This window comes from Melitaea cinxia, chromosome 2, assembly GCF_905220565.1.
Source record: "Melitaea cinxia chromosome 2, ilMelCinx1.1, whole genome shotgun sequence".
Taxonomy (NCBI): domain Eukaryota; kingdom Metazoa; phylum Arthropoda; class Insecta; order Lepidoptera; family Nymphalidae; genus Melitaea; species Melitaea cinxia.
In genome coordinates this window covers 3,793,214-3,810,697 of record NC_059395.1, presented here as the reverse complement: position 1 = coordinate 3,810,697, position 17,484 = coordinate 3,793,214, and the positions used below count along the sequence as shown (strand labels likewise).

The window sequence follows — 17,484 nt, the reverse complement described above, 5'->3', positions numbered from 1 at the left end:
TGTCGTGTATTGTAATAAGTGTAGTATTTAACTTTATAAATTGTATAAAAAGACGCAAAGCTATTTTTATAATATTGAAATTACTTTTTCTATTGTTAATCAGTCAAGATGATGTGCGGGAGCCTTGTGACTAACGAGTAATGTTATAACCACCTGTACCACTATGTTGACTAAATAAATAATTATTACTTTTAACTTTCGTTTATTATTTTCTACTTAAATTTTAATTGATGATTATGTTTATACCTATAAAAATGAAGCGGTTTATCGAAATAATTTGCACGAGCAGAGATATGATGAACAGAACGTGTGGTTTGCTTGCTAAATGCACGGTATGTTTAAATCACGACCGGTATTGGCAACATGGATTTTTAGGAGTATGGACTCTGCCTAGCAATAGAATTTACAGACAGTATTGCGTGATTATTTTCAAACATAATTTGTATTATATAAGATTATATTCCACCATTGTCACCAACCCGCCTGCCCAGCGTGGTGACTATGGGCAACACACATGAGTTCACGCCGTTTTTGGCGCGAACTCGTTGAGGCCTATGTCCAGCAGTGGACTGCAATAGGCTGAAATGATGATGCTGAAGATCATATTGCTATTTTAACGTCAGTTAAACGCTAAACAGCATTGAAGACCACGTTTTTATATAACATGCCTATAATCTTATTAAACAAACTCGACTATGGTTAAAAATTTTTTTTTACAAGTTACAAGGCAAACAATCAAACATGATCGCATATTTATACTAAACTCGTATTTAATTGGATACATTTTTAAGACGTATAGGTACTCATGTTCACATTGTTATTAAAAATAAAGCTTAAGGTTAAACAAGTCGCTCGTCTTTCCATACAAACGTATAACAGTAACTACTACAATGTTCGACGTTGACCATTCAAAATTAAGGATAATATTAATTGATCTCGTCATTATCTATGTATGTATGTACTCAAAACCGTAAAAAAAGTGTACATTTAAAAAATACAAGGTTCTAAACTTTCGTATTTCAACACTGATTTTAGCCCAACTTTGGGCGAAAATAAATAGTATACGGAGAAAGAAAACTCTAAAATAAAGCCCATACCGATATAGTTTAGTTATTCAAAAGCGGAAATAAATTTATTTCGAAAAGATACATCTAGTAGTTTTTCTATAATAACTGTTATGCTAAAAGTCTATTCACATTTTTTTACGCGGTCGTTTTAGTTATGAATCTATGTGCCTTTCAACCTACGCGCGGGGAGTGGGAGGGAAGGCAAGCGCCGCGCCATCCGCGCGCGCGGCTTTACATTATTATTAAACAATGTCTTGTTCTGCTGCCTGTCTTATTATTACTTTGAATTCCCATTTTGAGTGAAACATACGTTGCGTTTGAATTTTGACTTTGTCTCGCTAATCGCTATTATTAGTACAGTGAAGGGAAGTGACTTGTATATTGTTTCTCTATAAAACAATCAATAATAATAATTATTATTATTATTATAATAAATTCTTTATTTGACCAAATACAGTACAATTTTATAATCCACCAAACTGCGTGACAGATTATCGGCGGAATTAATGCTTGTCAATCATTGATCTATAGTTTTTAACCGACTTCCAAAAAAGGAGGAGGTTTTCAATTCGACTGTATTTTTTTTATGTATTTTACATCAGAACTTTTGACCGGGTGGACCGATTTCGACAATTTTTTTTTAATCGAAAGGTGGTGTGTGTCAATTGGTCCCATTTAAATTTATTTGAGATCTAACAACTACTTTTCGACTTATATCTAATAATGCGTTTTTACTTGATGCTTTTTTCGTCGACCTACGTTGTATTATACCGTATAACTTTCTACTGAATGTACCGATTTTGATAATTTTTTTTTTGTTGGAAAGGGGATATTCTTAGTTTGGTACCATGGTAAGGAAACCAGGATCTGATGATGGGATCCCAGAGAAACCGAGGGAAACTCTCAAAAATCCGCATAACTTTATACTGGATGTACCGATTTTGATAATTTTTAATTTAATCGAAAGCCGATGTTTATCATGTGGTCACATATAAATTTTATCGAGATCTGATAACTACTGATCTTTGATTACGCATAGTTACTTGACTATTTTTTCGTCGATCTACGTTGTATTACTCGTCGATGTAATTGAAGTCGGTTTTTTTTTTCGTTTGCGAGCAAACACAATTATTTATCAATGTTGTCAATAAGTAAAGTACCTTTTTTAGTCGATTACTAAGTTCTTAGTAACCTGCCAGCAACATTTTACACAATAACTAAATAGGTTTAAAAGACTCGCAAATTTTTATGAATTCTGTGAACATAGCCTCGAATGCGAATCTGATATAGGTATACGCTGACAATTGGTGGTCCTTGCTAAACCGTTCACAATATTTTTTTGACAAGAAATAGGCGCGTCGTTGTCGCGTGTCGCGGCAGTAGGTACATCAAAGGTAGACAGACGTATTTACGTAAACATAAATACTCTTATTCATTGCAACGGTTGATTGTTCGTGTTAGCGCGAAATTTATAAGTAGTGTGAAAAATATTTTGTGTTTTTTATTATTATTGCGTTCTACAAGGAAATAAACTAGAAAGTAATCTGAAGTTAATTATTCTAAAAACTATATTTATTAGTTATACTATTTACCTAAATGATATCTTTGGGGCACTTGGGAAAATGAGATTTAGGGTTTTATATAAATCATCGCTTTCCCTAATACTACGAAAAAAAAAAAACAATTTAATCGAAATTTTGTTTTTATCGTGATTTATAGAAAATAGTTTACAATTGCGGTAAATTATCTTTCCCTTTAGTTGTACCTAATTTGTAATCCTTGTAGGATCCTGTAGACAATGCGTACCTACCGCAGCGTACCTATGTAGCTTTAATTTATTTACTAGCTACATACATCTGACAACCTCCGTAGCGCGGTGGCTATGTCGCCAGCTGAGGGACTCGTGAAGCCACAGGTTCGATCCCGCACGGCGCAACAAAAAAAAATTTAGGCTAACAACTTTAGATTATGGACCGTCCAGTATGTATATTCCGAGTCTAGGTGTGTATGTATTTATGTATGAATATTCTAGGATCACCCCTAGTTCACTAGGTACATGGTAACATAACACAAGCCTTTGCTTTTAGTTAGTGTGATTGTTTGGGGAGGTTATTCTTTATTTTAGTATAGTTAGTAGTCTCACTACTTCCGAAAATTTTGACACTTTGAGACTAAATGAAGCACAGGAATATCTTCATAATATTATACTATACTTGGTACAAGTATAGCATAATATCAGTAGTTCGGCTGGAACTGAAATCTCGAAATCTACCTATCAGATCTGACAAATACAATACCTACAATACAATTAATCTTTATTGCAAACTAAGTAAAACAGATAATATACAGGACAGGATAAGACCAATAAAGATAAATAATACTAATACAGATTACGTTGTACAAAAATTATTTCCTTTGTTTTTTCCTACTCCTCAAATCATATAAATCAACTTCAACTATCACCAATTAGTAGGTAAGTAATATTTTATACATTACTAGCGACCCGCCCCGGCTTCGCACGGGTGCAATGCTGATACTAAATGTACTACAGAATGTCTTTGCTATTGTTTTTATTATTACTTATTTAGGCACGCGCCGCCGGCTGTCCGGCCGTAGTACCGCCGCAACCGTTATGTCCTTGCAATTTAAATTTGTAATATCTTCGAAAATATTCATTTAAATTACATGCTGTAAAGAGCTATATTGATCTATATTAAATGCACAGTGTATTGAAGATACTTAATGGGACAAGAATTAATGCTGTATTGCTTAAAATTGCTTCGTAAATAAGACATTATTTCTCGTAAAAAGTAAAGGATAAAAAATGGTTTATTGTGGGTTATCCCTAAGAGATAGACATATACCATCGCGGACTTTTTTGTAGATCTTTTTAAGATCTACAATACTGTAGTACAATATTTTGATCCATCTCGTAGGGTTCTTCAGCCAGCGCGAGCGTTTGCAATGTAAGCGCAAAAAAATGTGTTTATTAACGACATCACATTAGAAACCTCTAAAATTATCAGTGTTTCTCTACTATATTATGCATGTATTATACACATAAACCATCCTCTTGAATCATCCTATGTAGTAAAAAAAATCGCATCAAAATCCGTTGCGTAGTTTTAAAGGTCTAAGTATACATAGGGACAAACAGAGAGCGCGAAGCGACTTTGTTGTATACTGTGAAAGTGATAGCTCATATCTCAAAAATATCTTGAAAAGAAATAGGTAAGTAAGTAATCTAAAAAATGAGCCGCGCCGATGCCGACGCGCGCTTTATACTTACATATAGGTATACCTACCGTTGCGCCCCAAATTATTTATTTTATGTTTTTTATTTTATTGTCATTGGTGTTCAAAAAATAAAATAAAAAAAAAACATCTAAAGTAAGCAGTCTTGTTATGGGTTACCATGTAGCGATTTAATGCTAATAATGTGACTGGTTGTTTGATGTTTTTTGAGATTGAATTGAGATTATTCCAGTAATGTTATTATTAGGTATTGATTATTTATTTCTCTATGATAATACGTACTAATTTATTTCATTTCATTTATTTATATTATGATATCTTTATATAAATAAAAATGAAATGCCAAAATGTATGTACACGCAATTTTTTTTTTCAGTTATATAGTTACTAATAATAATAAAAAATCTACATATCAGATGGATCCCAGATAGGATTCCCAGACTCGGAACTCACGAGACTCATAGTGGTGGCGGTTTAGCCACCGCGCTACGGAGGTCGTCAATGAGATCGTAAACGCATTTGCTAGCTTGTCACATGCACGCGCGCGATATTTTCTCACTGCTCTTCTCGGAGTCTTTCCCGTTCGCACACTATGTCAGGTGAAATAGCATTCATTTAGGCCTCGCCTACCAACGAGTTCGCGCCGTCGACTTGTTGACCCTTAAAAATAGCTTTCATATAGGGATGTTACAAATTGGTCGACCTATCAATCTATCGAATATATTTGTCACTTTAACCTGTTTTTAATTATCTGATAAATACAAGTAATGTATTAAAGGTTATATATATATAAAGGGTATAGAATAAAATCACAATTTTTCTGCATTCTTTATTATAAAAGAAAATCAGTAACTTATCGCAACAAATTAACATGAAGACATCAATAAATTGAAAGACATTAATAATATTCTGTACTAAATCATAAATCAGAGAAAAACTTTATCACAAACAAACAGAAAATATATTTCTGCATGCATATACTTAACTCCAGACTTAACTCTATCACATACTACAATGAAAACTTACTTTGTTCCTCATTTTAACTTTGTTTAAAATAAGACAAAATACTTGCAGGTTTACAAAATATTTTAATCCGGAGCATTACCATATGTATCCATCAAACAGTATTTTGTAAGGGGGTGTTCATAGAATACGTGAGATGTTTAAGGGGGGCGAGTCAAATCTCATCTAATCTTACGTTGGAGAGAGGGTCGTAAAATATCACGCAATTTTTTTCTGATTGAAACAAAAAAAAAAGATTATTCTATTTTGGTCCATTTAATCCAGATTGTACATGCTGAAGATTTAATCTTATGCATAATCGTAATACGATTAAGATCATTCACTAATTCGTTCGAAAGAAAATAATTTCATTCATACTTCGACGTTATACACCTACTGACTGTCAAACCTCCATATTTGTTTTATACCAGATTCGCTTCAGCCTGTAATATCCCAGTACTGGGCATATGCCTCTTTCCCCATTTAGGAGAAGGATCAGAGCTTAATCCACCAATGTGGGTTGGCGGATATATTCCCTACTACGAGTAACGATCGCTATCAGGTGTACATGATAACAACCGGAACCGACGGCTTAACGTGCTCTCCGACGCACGCTGGGGAGACCCACAAGGAATGCACAAACACCCAGACCATGGCAAACACCTGTATGGCCAATACAATGTTTTTCATGAGCGGGGATCGAACTCGCAACCGCCAACGCAACAGGTACAATCCATGGCTGTAACCGTTGCGCCAAAGCGGCGTTTATGCCAAATAGCTCAATTTAATCTGAATTTACGGTACAGTGTAACCCGTCCTTAGTTTTCGCGCCGTTTTCTGCCACCTCCATACCCTATCACTCAGGTTGATGGACATTTGAAAATTCCGGACTTTAAAGAACATGACGGAAAGTCATTTGCTCCATTGCTAATACGCCACTGCCTACCGATTCAACCGCTGAATGCCTTCATCAGCACGCCTTATAATCTCTATTGCTCAAGTGTACGTGATGATTTAGAGAAAAGATGCTACAGTACATGCGGTATTTACTTTGCATCTAGCACTAGAGCTGCAGAGCACAAGCGAGCAGCCCACATTGCACCAGCTAAGCAAGCGCGTATGTTTCGCAAAGTGCGACCCTCACGGATGTCACAAGACGAGCTAATGAGTTACTGTATGCAAACGCCAACGGCTTACGGCGAGTGGCTAGATCAGAACGAAGTTGAAGGAGCAGATGATTTTACTGAAAATCATATGGACATGTTGGTTCCAATAGTCTCTCTTGAGACCATGGAGTGAATTAGAGTAGATATTAGTAACGATTTAAGTATTATATTGTTAAATTTTTATTACACTTATAATTAAACTCTCAGAAATGTTGATTACTAGTCTTAACTAGTCGTAAATAAAAGCACGAAGCATTTTTTTACTTTTTACAACAACAATTTGACGCGTTTACGTAAGAAACCTATATTTTGAAAAATCTCACGTGAGATTAGGTAGGGGGGAGGGGGTTGAATAAAATCTCACGACATGTCACCAGGGGGGAGGGATGGACAGAAAAATTTAAAAAACACCTCACGTAATTTATGGACGCCCCCTAAGGGACAAAAAACCGTCAGCGTCGGACCACCTCCTAATTTTACTAGGCAATCACAGGACTCGATTTGTAGTTATAATGAAAAATCGCCTGTGGTATTATAATAATGCATGCATGATTAACAAAAGGCATGGACATTTTGAGCCCGTGGATGTAAATTAAAAAAAAGTAAATATATTTCTGCATGCATATACTTAACTCCAGACATAACTCTATCACATAAGTATATTACTTTGTTACTCATTTTAACTTTATTTAAAATGAGACAAAATACTTGCAGGTTTACAAAATATTTTAATCTGGAACATTAACGAATGTAACTATGTAAATTTGAAAGGATAAATTGACAATTATAAACTGCCTTATAGATATATAAATGTAAAACCACATTATATATTATATATAAGAAAAATTAAACATTTAAACATGCTATTTGTGTCTAGATAGAATATTCAAGATAAAGAACAAAAAAATTATACAATTTTTTTATTATATTCAATCTAAACCTTCTAGAACTGGTCTATCTATATATTACATTATTTTATTCAAGTCAAAATAAGTTATTTTCCAAAAAACAGGAGCTCAAAAAACTCAGTGACACATGATACTAGGCTCCCCAAAGTATTTAAACACGTCAAAATATATATTGAGTATACTCGACCCCAGGACCCTTCGAAATAGTACGTGTAGTTGGTTGGTTATGAAGATGGTTTAATAAAAAAAAAACTATTTAAATTTTTTATGCAAAAGATTTTTTGTAAAATAGTAACGAACCTCAACATTTCAGAACTTCAGAAGTATTGTTATATAGTCAATCTTTAAATTTCTATCGAATAAGTCCTGGGTTAATTCTCCGTACGGGTTCAAAAAAGTTAAACTATTATTTAAGGGAGCGTTCATAAACCACGTAGCCTGGACGAGGGTAGGGGGATAAATTTGAATGCTACGCTAAGCTACGTAACGGGAAAGGAGGTTAGAGCAAAGCTACGTAGCGAGAAAGAAAACCACGTTCCAACGCGAAGAGTGACAGAAAAAGCTACGTTAGGCAATATGAGGGGCGGAAGGCCTCCGTCCGCAGGCGACGAACGAGGTGCGTAGGAGGCGCTACTTAATGCGCCTCCAGTAACGCCGGATGGGAACCCAGTCCTGCTAGACACGGCGTCGTCGGGATTATTCAGAGATGAGCCGGACAGTCCCCATGGAGAAGTCTGGTCTTTTCGCCGAAGCCAGCCTGTCGCTGGAGGGATCCTGGTGCCTGCAGATCCGGGACCCTCCAATTAAAGCGGCTGAAGGCTCCCGCAGGGGTTGCCTACCTGGGCATCCTGTATATCACCCGTAATTGGGTTCCCCTGCGATAACGAAAAAGAAAAAAGGGGATGGAAGGGTCTAAGAAGGGCTAAAATATGACCAGTGGTTTATGGACGCTCCCTAAGTACCTTTGATTTCCCCGAGATTTTAGTAATGTATCTTAATATTGTGAATATGGGACATTTATTAAACTTCCCAATTGATATAATAATTTTTAAAAGCACCAGATGAAATATTTTTTTTTACAAAATAATTGTAAGATTAATTTCATGATTTGTTTTTCATAGTAATTTAAAATGGTTAATTAATATCATGAAGCAATTTGTAGTAGTAAGGTATGTGAGGGGGTTTATTTATTTGTAGTACGAAGTATTGGTGGGACGAAGTTTTTTGGGGTCCGAACTCTAAACAATTTTGACTTACTTCGTTGAAGACATTTAATTTTTATACATTTGGCATTCATGACAGGTTGCAAGATAAAGAACGGCGTTACAATTTTTTGTCCCCATTTCTTGCAACTTCAAAAATAGGGATTTTAGTTAATCAACCCTTTCTAAAAAACTTGCATAATTCACACAATTGATACTATTAAAAAGCACATCATAATCTACCATTACCTTAATTTCTTACCTTAGTCTATTCATAAAGAACTATCTCTTAACCGATTCTTAAAGATAGTATTATATTTCTATGATGGTAAGGTATTTACAATATGGCAGCTTAATAGCTGGTGATTTATTTATTATTTACACATGACTTAATCAACTAATGTATAGTAACTGACCTCATGTTAAAAAACCAGATGGCTTAAAACAGGCAGACTTTTTTATTAAAATCTTTCTTTGGCCTTCCACAATAATTGTCCAAAAATAATAAATCAAAAAATATTTTTAAGAATGTATAATTATTACAAAATGTCTTACTCTAAATAAATGCAATCTAATAAACCATGTAGGTAAAAAAACAACATTAAAATATATTTACAAGTGACAAATAATTATGAATCAAGGGAGGATGTCATCTAAATTGTCCAAAATTTATATTAATAGTAATAGTATCAAGTAGTACAAGTAGAAATATTTCTAATATATCATCAAATAAAAATAACATCGGTAAGTAACAGATTACTGCCTATAAATTTCCAGCTTAAAGTACGAACTATGCAGATGTAAACGAATTTTATCAAATTATAGCTAATCATCTATCGTTATAACAGGTACATTACCCTCGAAACCTATAGAATCATCATCAGTTAGGATCACAACGCTGCCGCTGACACTATTTTGTTCATCGTTGCCAGTCTCGCAATTCGTATTAACGTCCTTCTTCTTGTAGAGCGATAGCACGTCGGAGATGATGGGCGCGTGCACCATGTTATGGACTTTTCCTTCATCAATATCAATGGAAGCTTGGCTGTCTTCGTCCTGCGTCCCTGTCTCCAAGTTGGCACTCTCGTCCTCTTCTTCCCCTTCGTCGTCGTGACCGTAATACTTCTCATCGTCTTTTTCATCTTTCGGAACGTAGGAATTAATAAGTGCTGGTAAATTGGCGTCACTTGTGAACACTTTAGATGGATCTGCATCCTCTTTATTGCAATCGTGCAACGAAAATGCTTTGGAGGACGTAAAATATTTGAGACATTCCTGACATTGATTTTGCAGATGAGCGCGATAATGATTGTGTAGATTTGGAAAATCTTCGTTACAGACGACGCACTTTTCTGGCTTCACCGTGGCTCTGTAGTGAAGCTTCTTGGAACACTTGTGAACGAACCTCATGTGTTTTATAAATGGACCGTACTTCACGAACTGTTCGCCACACTTACGACACTTTATCGGTTTCTTCTTGTATTTTCTACTTCGATGTGAAAACGCGTGAATGTTGAAAGCGTCCATAGTTTTAAATTTAAGAGTACAGAAACGACATGATATAGAACCAGAACCTTTATGAATTTGATTGTGTGAACGTTTCGAATTCTTTCTGGTCACTGGTTTGAAACAGAAGCTACATTCTTCATACACAGGCCGAGTCCCATTAGTATTATTTTCAGTGACTTCCTCATCGCTGTCGATGGCACAGAGGTGGTTATCGAAGTCTGCTCGAGAGAAGAAGTACTCTCCGCATTTTTTGCATTTATTTTCTTCATGGTAATCTAAATGTCTGTGTAAATTGAAGAATGTCTTCTGACAAATATTACATTTTTCTTCTATGGATACTTTCGGCTGAATAATCCATTCTTTATCGTCACCATGAACGTCCCTCATATGGTATATCATTTCTCTGAATGCTACGAATGTTTCATCACAATGTTCACATTTTGTTGGTTCGTCAATATTCATTTGTGAAAAATGGTGATTTTTATGTTTTCTATAACTTGTCATGTTGTTAAACTTTCTGTTACAATATATACAGCCGTAGTAGCCGACAGTACGGTGATAAATCTTGTGAGTATTGAGAGCATATTCATTTTCAAATACTTTAAAACAATAGTCACAAACAATTTCCTGTTTCCCCTCGGAAGCTTTTTTAAACGTTCTTATGTCATGTTGAGTGCGTAAGTGGCAATCCAACTTCACTTGCAAGTGGAAAGGTTTGTAACAAATATGACACTTTACCTTTTTCGGATAAATTTCAGTTTCACCAATAAGTTTTTTCTTGTCACAACTGAAGGCAAGATGTCCCTCCAAGAATCGAAGAGAACTAAAGTAATCAAAACAGTAATTACATCTAAGAGAGTTATGGTAATCTATGTGCCTTTCAAAGTTTCCTTTACTGGCTAAGACTTTGTAACATATAGAACATTGTAAGTCTTTCAGTGGACCGTCTAAAGTCTGTTTCCCCCGTTCTTCTATCCAAGTCTCATTGATATCATGAGCGTCACGTAAATGATAATGTAGATCATAACCTCGCATAAACTTTTCTTCACAGTGTGGGCATTTTAGTGGATTATCGATATATTTCTGTGTGAGATGACCTTTGATGTGGACCCTGTGATTCTTCAGTGATATTGTCTTTTTACCACAGAACTTACATTTGAAAAATTCTGGTTTTCGTAAATGGGCTTCTTCGTGGAACTGCAATCTCCTCTCGTCTAAGAACACTTTAGCACATAATTTACATGAATAATAGTTCGGTGGTGGCGCATCCGGGTCCTCCTTAATCATCTTACTCTCTGGATGTGTCCGTCGCAAGTGGCGAATAAGTTTCACCAAGTCTGGATAGTAACGAGCACAAATCGGACACTTCACCTTATTTTTCCTAAGCTTCTCTATTCGTTTTTTATGTGATTGATGATCAAAGTTATGGCCTTTTACATGTCTCTTAAAATAATCCTCATCGATGTAACCCTTCCCACAAATATGACATTTAAAAGGTCCGTTATCATCCTCAAAATGTGTTCTTATGTGAAGCTCAAGGCGCTTTTTATTTGTAAACCGCAAGTTGCAAATGTGGCATTCGTGTCTAGCTCCAAATAAAGATGTCTTGGACTTGTGCCAAATTATATGGTGTTTCAGAGAGTTTTCCGAATCACAAACATTGCCACATAGATGACAGGTATGGGTACCGTCAAATTTGTTTTTATCCACTGAGTTAGGTAGCTCAGAACCCACAATAGTGTTAGTAGTACTTTCACCGCGCTTATAATGTATAGCCATATGTGAGAGGTAAACTTTACGATGTTGGAAAATCCTTTTGCAAATAGAACATTCGTAATCTTTATTTTTAAAACGCGTCTGTTTATGAAAGTTCATATGCGCCTGAGCTGCGCGGAGATGTTTACTTTTACGATTGCAGATGGAGCAGGTCAACAGTTTTGGATCGAGATTCGTGTCATTATAGTGTTCACGCATGTGTAACTTATAATGACACTGAAACCGGAAAGTCTGAAACCAAAAACCATAATTAAATAAAATTATATCATAAACATAGACATTATATTTTAATATCAGGAACCATTCCTACCTCTTTACAAACGAAACACTCGAGCTGTTTCTCCAAGCTTTTCCCGACGTGGTTATGCCAATTAACGTGTCGTTTGAGAGATATCAAGGTCGGTAATTGCTTGTTACAAATGGGACAAGTAAAGCCACTCATGTTTACCAGTGATTCATTGTTGACGGGAACCTCACCAAAGCCGTTGTGACTCTGGAGCTCGTCCAGGGGTTCCGCCTTCGTCACAACGACTTCACAAAAATCCGCCAGATCTGCTGGCGCCACATTCATTTTCACTTGCTGTTGTTTGAGACGGTGCACGAATTTAATGTGATTCGCCAGCGCACTGCAGCTCTTGAATTGCTCTTCACACTCCATACACGTGTACAAATTTCTGGGCTTTATATTGACCGATATATGTGTCTGATTGTGCTCATTAATCGCACTGACTTTCATTTCAATATCACATATCAAACACCGGACGGAGCAATCCTTTAAATTGATCTTAGCTCGCTTGTATCCTGCAGTCATTGGGTGTTTGGTTCTTTTGTGTTGCAGGAGTAGTCTCTTGTATGAGAACTGCTTTTCACAAATATCACATGTATTATCCTCTTCGCCCTCATCTTGACTAGATTCCGATTCATATTGGTTTAATGAAGCAGTAGTTTCATTTAACAAACTTGAAGAATTATCCTTTTCTATAACTTCAGTTTTTATATCACCTTGAGAATGTTTTAGCTCGTGCGTTAATAGAGCTTTCTTATATTTAAATGATTTATCACAAGATTTGCACTTTAAAGGTCCACTTGAGATGCTTGCACTGTATTCTGAATGAGCTGATGCTGAGTCATCTATTGTACTTGCCCTGAAATGAAAGTAGAAAATTAGTAAAATCCTCGTAATCTAAAGAATGTGTATATACATATAATCTAATTAGCTGTGCCCGCGACTTCGTCCGTGTGGAATTTAACAAAATAATTATTGTTCAGTTCGCAGTCAAAAAAATCTAAAGTTAGAGTAGCCTATGTTACTCCTTATTACATCAGCTGTCTGCCAGTGAAAGTCCCGTCAAAATCGCTCCAGCCGTTTCAGACATTAGCCGGGACAACAGACAGACAAATAACAATTATAAAAAATGTTATTTTGGTATATGTACCGTGTATACATACATATTAATTTAGTAAAAATTGATTATTTTAATATTAGTCAAACACTCCAATTTATTTCTATAGATACCATTATTTTGATACATACCTTGATTCTTCGTCGCCTCCTTCATCAGCGTCGTCGATATTAGACATGTGCCCAGCCAGATGGGTAATCAATGACTCTTGATTTTGTAGTTTCATATTACACATACGGCATTGAAAGATTTCTTGTTTAGTAGCTACTTCAGCTATGGATTTCGTTGACGATACCGGAAAAAAATGCGTTCTAAGGTGTAAGAAATAACATCCCTTTTTTGTTATTGCTCTCATACAAATAGGACACTGGAATGTACTAAGGTCGGACTTCTGAGGACATGTATTGAAGTGAGCGTTATGAAGATTATAATCGTCAAAAGAAAGGCCACAATATAAACAAGGGACAACTACTTCTTTAGTTTCATTGATAGTCCCTTTAAGAAGTGCCGCGTGCATTACTTTATGCGCTTCTAGGTCCTCAATCGTTTTAAATTTCGACGTGCACATATCACAGTCGACCTTCCTAGTTTGTGGCACAGAGTCTATTGGCTCTAAAGAAACCATTAACTCTTTTCGAGGCGATTTCCCGCAGATATCATGATGGCGTTTTAACATTATTTTTAATTTAAAATCTTTTCCACATTTATCGCATGAAAGTTTGCTGTCATCATCTACAGCATCTTTAATTTCTTTTGGCGATTCAAGAGAATTTTTCGTGTCTATTTGTAATTTATTTAGCACACTTTTTCGTTTGTGACATTTAGAATGAGCTGATAGACTTTTAATCGAGCGGAACGCTTTGTCGCATTGTTTACACTTATGCTGCAAAGGTTCATCGGAGTCTGTTTCAGGGGAATAAAAAGAAGGGCTATTGTCATCGAAATCTGAATCCGAATTTATAGAAAGCTTGGGTTTCTTCTGAGACATTCGAAGTTGGTCAACCCGCTTCGAACTTCCCGGTTGGTAATCACGAGAGCGGCTACTCGTAGATGTATTGTCAAGGCTGTCTCTGCTTCGCTTCCGTGATCTACTGACTGGTGTCACCTTGCTTTCGAATGTCGATGAGGGTTTAGAGACTTCAGTTTGCGATGACAATACTGAATCGCTGCTCTGTCTGTTGGGTGGTGTCGGTGAACTGAAGCCTGATAATGAAAATTATAAATAATTATTAAAAGAATTATTCAAAGACGCTAACATCGCTCTGATGTAGTGGTGCGAGTGCCGTATATGCTCTCCAACAAGACAACAAACAAAAAGGCATATACCCAGCAGAATATTACAGGTTAAATTGTGATCGATCGCGATTCAGACACTTATTCATTAAATGTTGTAGCTAGTAACGTAAATGTTATGAATAATATCGGTACCTACCTGGTGGAGGAACATAATTTCGTCTTAGCTCTTGATCAGACCGCTCGCATTGTTGTTTAAATATGTGAGCACTACTGAGTTTTTGAATGCATTCACTGCATATCTTATCTGGAAGGCCATCTCCTTCAAATATCTACAGGACAATAGCTTAGAATTAGATCAGATTTACTGATTTATTTTACATTAATATAATATTGAATATTTCAGCTAACTTTGACTTTAAAACTACCAAACGTAACATGAAAAATACTTTTCTTTATATCTAAATTCATACGTATAATACAATTGTAAGTCCTATTCTGTACATAGATGATATTTTAAAAAAGTTTTCGTAGGGCAATTTAAAATTAATACAGAAGCCAAACTGTATATTTTTCTCTCCATTTTCGTATGTAAATTTTTCTCATATGAAATGAATTTATATGAAACTGGACACGATTTAATCTCATATGAGCTAGAACACTTGGATAATTTTAATCTTGAAATTCGGCACTTGGAAGAGGGGTTGAAAATGTGTAATCGTACACGAATTCGCGGGTGCCGTAAGTCTGAAATAATTGAATTTTCTAAGACCGTTGCGTCAATTATTTTTACGTTTGCCTTAAAATAAAACCCTTTGGGATAAAATTCGATTTATTTATAGTTGAAGATCAAGTCCATTCATAAGCCCGCATCTCGAAATGTATCACCGCGGCCCGTTAAGACCGCGGTTGGGGGACGTACTTTTTTAAAAATTGAGATAAAGTTAGTAGACAAAGATAAAACTATTTACAAGACATGATATGTGACGATAATTTGGTAAATGACGTCTCTGGATCAACAAAAAGAAAAAGAGATACGGGAGAGTCAACGAGTCCAACGAGTGTGGTAAAAGCAGAAGTAAAAATAAGTAAGTAAAACAAAATCCTACAATTAGCTTTATGATTGAGTAAAATTATAAAAAAAGATTCAGACCAATTAATTTTTCACCTCGATAATTTACAACGTCCTACTAACATTGAAAACTTGAGTTTGATAATAGATGAAAACTTAAATGAAAAATTAGATAAGAAAATTCATCAACCTAAATTTCTTTACCTCCAAAATGTAATGTACTTTTAGATCATAATCTATTGTTAAATTATACGATCAATGTCTATGAGACAAACAATTAAAAATGTAACCATTTCAATTTTAACAACAAAGCAGGTTGGAATTCACATAGTAATATGACTAAGGATAATAACATTACTTTTAAAATATTTTTAATTGAAGAAATAAAAAGATAAGATCAAAATTAAAATCATCAAAGAAATTAAATAAGGTCAAATAATAGTAATAACAATGAAAGATAAGTTTGAAAACAAGAATTAAATAAAGATATAAATGATGAATTATTAAACAATAATGATGACAAAATAAGTCTACTACATATAAGTACAGTTATTAACTTTATCAATACAGAACATTTTAAAGTATCTATCTAAAGAATTGATATTTTTTATGGTTAGGTAGTAAAAATTATCATAGATAGATAAATAATAACTAAACATTGAGGAATATGATCTAAAATTCAAAAAGGTTTTCTGAAATAACAAAATAATATTTTCTGAAAATTTTATATGTCCAGAAAACTTTGACTTAATCATTATACAAGATTGTGTTATTCGTGAATTTAATATGAGTTAAGATAAATGGCCCGCTTAAGAAATTCCTACAATAATCTTCAAAAGTTTTAAGCTTCGCTATTAACTTTGTTTATTTTCTAAGCATATTATTCTTTAATTGATTACATTATTGATATAAACTATCCTTCTACATCATTTACATAAAATTTAGATTTGAAATAAGCATGTCTACTAATATTTTTGGTTTTATGAACAACTCTTATTTTAGAATATTAATGCTTCAAATTTCTTTCAAAGGTCATGTTTTTATTGATAACTAAGAAATAAACAATATTATTATACAATCTAACAAGTGCTGGGTGATTCGAAACTAATTTGTAGTTGTATACAAAACAGAAAACAAATAATATAAATAATGAAGTTACAAAATTTTTTAATGCATGTAACAGATTTTGTCATTTAATACAAAATTGGTGAAAATCTTCTAAAAAAACCTGTTTTAGATCATCAAAGTTACGAAGAACCAATTAAGTTATAAGAAACGAACAACAAATACGCAACAAAGTTAAGGGTGACACTATCGCTAATACTACATCTGAATATGTAAATTTTGACTAAAGAGATAATTTAAAAGTAATAATCACAGAATTAGCACAATATGAAACAAACTTGACTTTAAAGAATAAGATATGTGGAATGCTAAGTCATCGCGCTATTTAAAATACAACATAGAATCGCATAAGTAGTCACATTACAACCGATGCAGTTTCAAGTTTCAACAACGGAATTACAAGAATTCTTTTACTTACTTTAACCCGCGCGCATTCCATCACCATTTCGGCGAGCTGCAAATTGTTGTCCACCGTAAAGATGGAATAGAAATCTCCGAGCTTGAGACAAAGTCTGCATTTTCCAAGTTTGAGTGCCATATTGATTTGTTCACAAAAACCTTCCTTTCAATTTGAGGTCACATCTGTTGAACGACGCGGTATTAAAACATCAATATCAACAAATTCATGTTATTTAAATTCAATTGGATCGATTTCTGCATTATTTGTGATAAAATCATCACATATACCAATACAAACGAAAAATAAAATTTACCTTAAGTGCCGATAGCCGGCGTTCACCATACTGGAATCAAAGAGTAGATAGGT

At 34.6% G+C, this 17,484-nt stretch overlaps 1 protein-coding gene across 1 annotated transcript; it reads right to left on the bottom strand.

Moving 5' to 3' along the window:
• Positions 1 to 9,117: 9,117 nt before the first annotated feature.
• Positions 9,118 to 17,480, bottom strand: LOC123659769 (zinc finger protein 91-like). Its single transcript, XM_045594949.1, has 6 exons — positions 17,432 to 17,480; positions 17,137 to 17,300; positions 14,721 to 14,853; positions 13,420 to 14,491; positions 12,196 to 13,030; positions 9,118 to 12,116 (listed from the first exon to the last, which is right to left on the bottom strand). Exons 2-6 carry the CDS (start codon positions 17,254 to 17,256, stop codon positions 9,426 to 9,428), a joined length of 4,851 nt encoding a protein of 1,616 aa, XP_045450905.1. The 5' UTR covers positions 17,257 to 17,300; positions 17,432 to 17,480; the 3' UTR covers positions 9,118 to 9,425.
• Positions 17,481 to 17,484: the final 4 nt, after the last annotated feature.